The sequence below is a fragment of the Bombus huntii genome, unplaced genomic scaffold, assembly GCF_024542735.1.
Source record: "Bombus huntii isolate Logan2020A unplaced genomic scaffold, iyBomHunt1.1 ctg00000145.1, whole genome shotgun sequence".
Lineage (NCBI taxonomy): Eukaryota > Metazoa > Arthropoda > Insecta > Hymenoptera > Apidae > Bombus > Bombus huntii.
This window is the reverse complement of record NW_026099390.1, coordinates 103,328-112,543: the sequence shown is the minus strand read 5'-3', so window position 1 is coordinate 112,543 and position 9,216 is coordinate 103,328. Positions and strand designations below refer to the sequence as shown.

Here is a 9,216-nt window from a genome sequence, read left to right as displayed (position 1 = left end):
TCAGGCGACTCCAACTAGTAACCAACGAGGAAACCGCTGATGTCAGGCGTAAATTCAGCTGAAAATCCGTAGCGTGGAACGATGAAAGAGGCCGCACGGAAGAAAATAGCCTGGCGATCAAAAGGCTGGAACGTGCTTTCAGACCCGAACGCTTAGCTGCGCCGCCCCGCACCGAGATCCACTTTGACTTTCGCCCTTTGTTGCGAATATGACAGCCCGTTCGCGCTTTACCCTCGACGATCGACGCCGACCACGCTTCTGCCGCCTGTTATTTCCCAACCGTCCACCGTTTTGCTCCCCTTCTTTTTCATTTTCTTCTTTCCGCTCTTCTCCTTTTATCCTCTTTTCCCTTCTTCTCTCGCCGAAGCGCCGCGTTTGCTGTCGAGTTCGGCTACGATTGGCAAACACAAATCTTACGTGGACGCGCGATACGCGCGTTCCACGCATTTCAAATTTCACGACGTAACGTACTCGACGACTCAACGTAACGTGGAAAACGCGACAAGATGTTCGAATTTGGAATTATGCGAGCGCGCTGGGTCGATCGGCATGCCATCCGCCAAACGCGCGGCAAATAAATCTGTCGGTGTAATTTTAACGAGCCGCGATACCGCTCGAGGATTATACGGGTAATTTAAATTCCGCTCGCTCGATCGACGCGACTGATGGAACGACGATGAGCCGGCTGAGCCGAGATGAAATGATAAATTAGCGAATGAAACAGCCAAGTATAATGGAATGCCCGGTTAAATATAGAGCGTTTTAAACCGATTAACAGATAACTGCAAATTAGATCGTCCATTAACGCGGTTCGTCCACGTTCGAGCGGCATCGTTCGAGAATCAGTCGGAGAATTAGTCCGAGAATTAGTCAGAATACCCTCCGATCGATCGTTTTCCCCCCCGAAATCTGGCATTCAATCTGTTTCGATTCGCCATTCGCGCGATCCGAATTTAAGTTTCACGATTGTGAATACGAACGAGCCGTGCGTACCACTGACTATCGCACGATCGCTGTGGCAAAACGCTGGCGTACAATTAGCGCTATTTGCCGTTACGTGAAATATATTGTAAACGTTATTGCTCGCGCGTGGAAACTCGCTACTTCGCGCAGCCAGTCGAACTGTTCGATATTTATAGTTAGTCGACAAATACCGCGTACCTATCGTCGAGATTCTACGCAAGCATTGCGCGCGATAGAAACCCCTTCTATATCGTGCAATTGTCGTATCGAATAGCCGCTGCTCGAATTTCGCGCTGCGAATCGCATTCAAAAAATTTTATTTATCTGGAAATCGAACGTGCAGATTTTTTTTTTAATTCAAACGACGTAACCCGAGCAGTTAGATTGACCGAATTTCGTTCTCTTTGGAAACTTTGAGACCTCCGAACAACCCGTCTCTAGATGTCTACGATAACTTTGAAATTCCTTGTAAATTCGACCAATCGCGGGGAGATGTACTCGCGAGGAGAGTCGTCAACGGGGGTCGTAAATCCCCGTTACGATTATAACAATCGACACCACGAATTGATCGATCCCCTGATTTCCTTTGAGAAAATGAGGGGTGATTGAGTTGGTATAACACTGGGATTCACAGTATTATAAAGTATATATTTCCAAGCACTTAGTTACAAAAGATTTGCGTGAAGAATGCGACTCTCGCGCTATGTGCAGACTGCCGCGTTAGGCGTTAGTTGGTAGACCGTCGCGTTAGGCGTTAGTTGGGAGACCGTCGCGTTAGGCGTTTGTTGGGAGACTGTCGCGTTAGGCGTTAGCTGGTAGACCGTTTGTCGCTCTTTTGTTTAATACGGAAGAAAGTTCGGTGTGGGTGTGCCCCTGTGCATAAAGAACGCGGATTCGTTGGTCCCACTTTCGTTAGGAAAAGTGAGGGTAACGAACCGCGGTGTCGATTGGTCATGCTGCACTACTGCTCGAAGGGATGAGTAGGGAGTCTTCTACCATCGTGGTGCGTAAATGACTGTGTGTATGAGAAAACCTAGCCTGTTTTATTACAGGGCTATTCGGGTTTTCCTAATGGGTGCATACCCGCTTTCTCCGCGTTTTAAAGGCGACTAATAAACCCAAGGACACCTCTAAAACCGACTGTGTTTCGAGCATATTTTGGCTTGCAATTCTTCAAGACAATCGGATTGAAGACATATGGCGAAACAATGCAGGGAAATGAAAGTTATGGTGGGTCCTTAGGTTTATTGAGGGTCGAAGTGCCGTTACGCAGGTCGGTTGTTGTCCGGTCGCGCGGGCTGGCGAGCAGATGTTTTAGGCGTCGTAACATCCTCCCCCCGTTGAGAGGGCACCGATCAAATTCTGGCTGTGGAGTCTGGTGTGTCGTTGGTGACCTCCTTCGCTCCGTGTGGGCGTTCGGCCTCGTCTGGATCTGGGTGGATGGGTAAGGGGACCAGTCTTTTGACGCCGCGGTCCAGGATGCTTGTTGCCGTCTGCACGGTAGCGGTCCGGATGATTCCGTCGGCTCCTGGATGGACCTTGATTACGCGGCCCAAAGGCCACTGCATAGAGGGCACGTTGTCCTCCCTGAGGATTACTACGGTGCCTTCATGAATGTTGTGTTTGCCCTTGTCCCATTTGCTGCGGCGGGTTAACTCGTTTAGGTATTCTCGATACCATCGGCTCCAGAAGTGCTGCTTAATCTGGTGAATGCGCTGCCAACTGGATAGCCGTCCTGATGGAACTGTCCTGAAATCACGCTCCCGTAAACTGGTTAGGGTATCACCGATTAGAAAATGACCGGGAGTGAGGACAGGGGGATCTTTCGGATCGGATGAGGTGGGAGTCAGTGGGCGTGAATTGAGAATGGCCTCAATTTCGATCACAAGGGTGTTGAGGTGTTCAAAGGTCAGGAGCTCCGTGCCGACCACGCGGATGAGATGGCGTTTGAACGATTTAACTGCGGCTTCCCATAAGCCGCCAAAATGTGGTGAGTTCGGAGGATTAAAACGCCATTGTATTTGTCGGTCGGCGAGAAAATTCTGTACCCTATCCTGGTGGTCGTCGGACTGCAATAGGGTCCGGAGTTCTTGCAGCTCCCGATTAGCCCCGACGAAATTGGTGCCGTTGTCGGTGAGGATCGTTGCGCAGTATCCTCGCCGCGAGATGAAACGGCGTAGCGCGGCCAAGAAGGCGTCGGTGGTTAGGTCGCTGACTAACTCTATGTGGACCGCCTTTGTCGCCAGACAAACGAATATGGCGGCGTACGTCTTGATTTTACGTCGGTTGCGGTCCCTCCTCTCCTTGATGTAGAATGGGCCGCAGTAGTCGATTCCGACGTTCCTGAACGGCCGCGATTCGGTAATACGCGCCTCTGGCAAATCACCCATCAAGTATTCCACTGGTGGAGGGTTGGCTCTGCAGCAGCGGACGCACCTTCTGAGAGTGCGCCATACCTGGCTACGGCCGTCGATCGGTCAATAGCGCAGTCTCATCGCGTATAGGGTAGCTTGGGTCCCTGTGTGATGATTGTTCCGGTGCTCTTGTTCTATAATTAGCTCTGTCACCGGGGATTTCGGTAGGATGATCGGGTGTTTTTGGCTGAAGGGTATGGCGGAGTTGGTTAGTCGCCCTCCTACCCGGAGTAGCCCATCTTCGTCGAGGAAGGGGTTTAATGGCTGTAGTTTCCCTCCAACGTCCTCGCTTCGATTTTTTTGGAGGATCCGAATTTCAGGCGCGAAATGCTGGGATTGTAAGATTTTTATTAGCCTGTTGTGCGCTGCGGTCAGTTCGTCTGTGGTGAGATGGGCAGTTCGGTGTTGCTTATGTCTCCATCGAAGACACCGGGCGACGATTCTTATTAGTCTTGGCCAAGACGAGTAGCGATGGAGGAGAGTGTTGTCGTTAACACTCGTCCTCAGACAGATCGTCTTCTTTTGCTCCGGGAGGTCGACTACCGGTATCGGGCTCCAAACCGGCCAATAGCTTTCGCTTTGCAGGAGCCACCTTGGCCCGTTTTTCCAAATGGACGGACATAGGAATTCCTTGGGCGTCTGGCCTCGGGAGATGAGATCCGCTGGATTATCGTCGGTAGGCACATGACGCCAGTCGGAGATATTGGTCTTGGTCTGTATCTCAGCGACTCGATTCGCCACAAATGTTTTCAAGGTGTGCGGCGAAGACCTGATCCAATGGAGTACGATGGTGGAGTCAGTCCAGTAGACTATCCGCGATATCTTGGTCGTCAGGGCCTGTTGTATTGACGAAATCAAGGACGTCAAAATAAGTGCCCCACTTAATTCGAGACGTGGTATGGAGAGCGATTTGAGCGGCGCTACCTTCGACCGCGCCGTGAGGAGTCGAGTCCAAATATTGTTCTTTCGGTCAGTCGTCCGCACGTAGACGCACGCCCCATATGCCCTTTCGCTAGCGTCACAGAATCCGTGGAGCTCAATTTTCGTTGCGGATTCTAGGATGGTCTTCCGAGGGAACCTTACCGCATTTAACAACGGCAATTGGGTGTGGTATTTGATCCATGCTGTGTGTACGTCTGACGGAAGGGATTCGTCCCAATCTACCTTCAATGTCCAGACTTGTTGCAAAATCATTTTTGCTCGAACGATTACCGGCGCGAGCAATCCTAGTGGATCATATATTTGTGCGATGACTGAGCTGATTGATCGCTTTGTGATTCGGGAAGTGTCACTGTTCGTCTTGACCGAATATAGTATGGTATCGTCGGCTGAATCCCAAAAGACGCCGAGTGTTTTTAACGTGGATGACTCACCGAGATGTAATTTCTGCTTGGTGTCTTCCTCAGGTAGCCCTCTCAGCAGATCCCGATCGTTTGAGGCCCATTTGCGGATATTTAGACCGGCTAGCTTAAGTAATCTCGTGAGATCATTCCTGATTGATAGGGCTTCGTCCTTCGTATCGGCTCCGGTCAACGCATCGTCGACATAGAAGTCTCGCCGTAGGATCTGCGCTGCTCTCGGAAATCGAGGTCCCTCGTCCTCTGCCAACTGTTTGAGACATCGGATGGCCAGATACGGGGCTGCGGATAGACCGAACGTTACGGTGTTGAGTCGGTAAGTTTCGATCTCTCCGTTGTCGGCACGCCACAGAATCTTTTGGTGGGGACGATCTTCTGGACGTAGGAGGAATTGGCGGTACATCTTCTCGATGTCGCCGGTAAGGACATATTGAAATGACCGGAATCTCAATAGGATGTTCCTCAGGTCTTCTTGTAATTTCGGACCCGTATGAAGGGCGTCGTTTAGAGACACTCCCGTGGTACTTGAAGCTGAGCCGTCGAACACAACCCGTAGCTTGGTGGTGTCGCTCGATTCCTTGGTCACGCCGTGATGTGGTAAATAATATCCGTGGTCGGTGGCGTGATCCGTGTTGATCTTTGTCATGTGACCCAAGTCTAAATATTCTTGAATCACAGCACTATACGCGGTTTCATATTGTTTGTCGCGTTGGAATCGGCGATGAAGAGAGGCGAGCCTGCTCATTGCAGTGGCCTTCGATGACCCTAGTGAGGAAAGCTTTTCGTTGAACGGTAATGCAACGATGTATCTGCCTTCCTTGGTTCGTCGGACATGGTTTCGGAAATGTTCTTCACATAGTCGTTCCGATTCCGAAAGATGAGTAGTGGCCTGTCCCTCGTCGATCTCCCAAAACCGTGCGAGGTCCTCTTGCAGAGCCGTTGTGGTTGCGTGGAACGTATTTATCGCGGTTTGGGACGTGGGACTCCCCCCGATTACCCAGCCGAAGCGTGTTTTTTGTAGACGTAGTTCAGGTTCGCCTGGTTGTGCCAGATTGACCTGCCCGATGCACAGCGACGCGAATGTTGATCCGGTACTAAGTAAAACATCGATCGGGGCTGGGCAATGGAATTGTGGATCGGCTAGATGAATATTTCTGGGTAATCCCAGACTCGAGGGATCGATGGGCTCGCTTGGTACGAGGATCGATATGGCCGGGATAACAAGAAATCTCAATGTCTTCTTGTACTCGCCGTCCGTCGACGTGATGGTGGCCGTGGTGTAACGTTTTGCCGTGGTGCTCAAATTGTCGAGGGCTCCGATCTGGATCGCACATCTCCTTTGCCTTATACCGAGGGAGTTCGCGAGCCTGTCGGTCATGAAGTTCATGCTCGACCCAGTGTCGAGTAAGGCTCGGGCTCGGATTGGTTGTGCCTGTTTGTTCAAAACCTTGATCTGTGCTGTGGCCAACAGATCATGATGCAGAGGGGTGTGGGGAGATGTGTTTGTTAGTCCGATCCCCCTTGCTGTCGTAGTCTCGGACAGTCAGTTTTGCCCCGGTTGGGACTTGGATGAAGAGGTTGGGGTGGTGTTCCGGATCCGGGCTGAGCGTGACTCGTACGAGGAATGCTCTTTCGTACCTCTTGGAACCGAAGATGTATGCTTCCGTGAAGTATCGGATGTTCGCCTCGATTTGTGGGACGACCGCGACTTCGATGATCCCGATGGGGATTGTTCGGTGGAGGCTCGCTTGTGTGATGAACGACTGCCCGACGATCGACCGCTCAGTGCGCGACTGCCCGACGACCGACCGCTCGATGCGCGACTGTCCGACGACCGACTGCTCGGCGACCAACCGCTTGCCGACCGACCGCTCGACGATCGACCGCTCGAAGATCGACCGCTCGACGACCATGAATCTACCTGGGTTTTTTCGCGGTGTAGATACGTATGGTGTCGGTGACCGCAGATACGACACGAACCCGATGTACACTGTGTCGGCGAATGTCCTGTGCCTAGGCAATTTATGCACAACGATGCCTTCTTCACGATTTGAAAACGTTTGGTCGCTGATTTGGCCTTGAATATTTTGCAGTGTCTGATCTCGTGATGTCCGTTGCAGGTCGGACACACCACCGTTCTGCTGGTTGTAGCAAGGGTTCGCCCATGCGGTATGGTTGTTCGCTGACTGCGGTGTTTGTGTGTTGACCCTTTTGATTCCTTCTCTTTAGAGAGGAATTGAGTCCCGTTCGCCCGTGTTTTGAGAAAGTCTATCAGATGCTGATAGGATGGCACCTTTTGGCGGGGCAGTGTGCGTTGCCATTTACGCAGGCTGGACGCGGGCAACTTCGACGCGATCAATTCGATCATCGCTATGTTTGAAGTGACGGGCTCCTTTAGATGTTCGAGCGCCTTTAGATTTACGCTGATGGTTTCCAACAAATCCTCTAGGGCCTCTGGAGTTTCCCTTTTGATTTCCGGATAATTACGCATCAGATTCCAATGGCGCATGCAGATTTGGAGGGGGCAATTGAACTTGTCCTTCAGTGTATCAAGCGCGATGGAATAGTTGGCCTCTGTGAGTTCTAATGACTGGATACTCTGTGCGGCCCGTCCAGTTATAGATGAGCGTAGATGCTGGAACTTTTGGACATTCGTCAAACCTTCGTTAAGGTCCACTATGGATGTGAACGTGTCGTAGAAATAGGTCCAATTCTCGAGGGCACCGTCGAATTGGGGCACGCGGACCTCTGGAACGGTGGTCGGCTCTGGTTTCCGGCACGTCTCACCTCTTGTTGTAGTCGACGGGGTTGTTGCTGATATTTGCTCAAAGAGCTCTCGGAACCGCATGTCAAGCTCCCGATGCTCTTGCGATAACGAATCTACCCGCGCATCTTCCCCCTCATCTACCACACCTAACTCTTCTTGAACCTCGAGTATCCTCCTCCAAAGCTCATCGAACGAGCTGCGGCAAGATGCTAGGAAGATTCTGTTTGCCTTCCCAGACGCTTCGTACTCATCGAGTTCGCGCCTTATGGTTGCAAGTCGACGGGCTAGGACGCCTCGTCTCCGCCGTAACGTGCTGATTGATTCAGCTTGGGCCATGTTTGATTTTGATAATGAACGCCCTTACCTTGATCAAATGGACGTTGATCTGGGATTCTGTTGCTAATCGTTACGATGCGGCGTGGGCTCGTGTAGATGCTGCGCGACGGAGGTGCTTCTCTCCGATGGCGGTTCCCTTGCTCAGTTGACTAAGTGGTTGGAACTTGGATCTCACGCGACACTGTATAGTCACTGGTCAGTGCACTTTTTGGTGGCACGAGATCCGGCTCGAAGGACCATGTAAATTCGACCAATCGCGGGGAGACGTACTCGCGAGGAGAGTCGTCAACGGGGGTCGTAAATCCCCGTTACGATTATAACAATCGACACCACGAATTGATCGACCCCCTGATTTCCTTTGAGATAATGAGGGGTGATTGAGTTGGTATAACACTGGGATTCACAGTATTATAAAGTATATATTTCCAAGCACTTAGTTACAAAAGATTTGCGTGAAGAATGCGACTCTCGCGCTATGTGCAGACTGCCGCGTTAGGCGTTAGTTGGTAGACCGTCGCGTTAGGCGTTAGTTGGGAGACCGTCGCGTTAGGCGTTAGTTGGGAGACTGTCGCGTTAGGCGTTAGCTGGTAGACCGTTTGTCGCTCTTTTGTTTAATACGGAAGAAAGTTCGGTGTGGGTGTGCCCCTGTGCATAAAGAACGCGGATTCGTTGGTCCCACTTTCGTTAGGAAAAGTGAGGGTAACGAACCGCGGTGTCGATTGGTCATGCTGCACTACTGCTCGAAGGGATGAGTAGGGAGTCTTCTACCATCGTGGTGCGTAAATGACTGTGTGTATGAGAAAACCTAGCCTGTTTTATTACAGGGCTATTCGGGTTTTCCTAATGGGTGCATACCCGCTTTCTCCGTGTTTTAAAGGCGACTAATGAACCCAAGGACACCTCTAAAACCGACTGTGTTTCGAGCATATTTTCGCTTGCAATTCTTCAAGACAATCGGATTGAAGACATATGGCGAAACAATGCAGGGAAATGAAAGTTATGGTGGGTCCTTAGGTTTATTGAGGGTCGAAGTGCCGTTACGCAGGTCGGTTGTTGTCCGGTCGCGCGGGCTGGCGAGCAGATGCTTTAGGCGTCGTAACATTCCTAAATTCCAATTAATAAGTAAAAACCGGAACGACCAAAATTCCCTGGACCGCGTAATCCGCATGAAAATACAAATTCAGCGTCGAATTCGAAGAGATAGATGAAAGAGGGATTCGATGGTAGAGCAAATCGGACGAACGGTTTGTAACACGAGACATTAATAAAGTTGGTGGAGCCGCGGAAAGCGGATGGAAATGGAAATTTTCCGATTTTAATATCGGCGAATGCATCGGGACGCGAGAAGAAAGATCAAAAGGTTGACTGTTGATTAATT

General features: G+C 50.9%; 2 protein-coding genes across 2 annotated transcripts; both read right to left on the bottom strand.

Moving 5' to 3' along the window:
• Window positions 1-2,318: 2,318 nt before the first annotated feature.
• Window positions 2,319-3,353, bottom strand: LOC126877332 (uncharacterized). Its single transcript, XM_050640140.1, has one exon. The coding sequence runs from the start codon at window positions 3,351-3,353 to the stop codon at window positions 2,319-2,321; it is 1,035 nt and encodes a 344-aa protein (XP_050496097.1).
• Window positions 3,354-3,440: 87 nt separating this feature from the next.
• LOC126877331 (uncharacterized) lies at window positions 3,441-7,838 on the bottom strand. Its single transcript, XM_050640139.1, has 2 exons — window positions 6,716-7,838; window positions 3,441-6,193 (listed from the first exon to the last, which is right to left on the bottom strand). Exons 1-2 carry the CDS (start codon window positions 7,836-7,838, stop codon window positions 3,441-3,443), a joined length of 3,876 nt encoding a protein of 1,291 aa, XP_050496096.1.
• Between the last annotated feature and the right edge of the window lie 1,378 nt (window positions 7,839-9,216).

What these genes read in the sequence shown, in the direction of transcription:
- LOC126877332 (XM_050640140.1), bottom strand. Translation starts at nt 3,353, where the DNA reads ATGGGTGATTTGCCAGAGGCGCGTATTACCGAATCGCGGCCGTTCAGG.
- LOC126877331 (XM_050640139.1), bottom strand. Translation starts at nt 7,838, where the DNA reads ATGGCCCAAGCTGAATCAATCAGCACGTTACGGCGGAGACGAGGCGTC. An exon ending in GCCGACACAGTGTACATCGG is followed by an intron (nt 6,194 to 6,715) that starts GTTCGTGTCGTA and finishes TGTTGGCCACAG; the next exon opens with CACAGATCAAGGTTTTGAAC.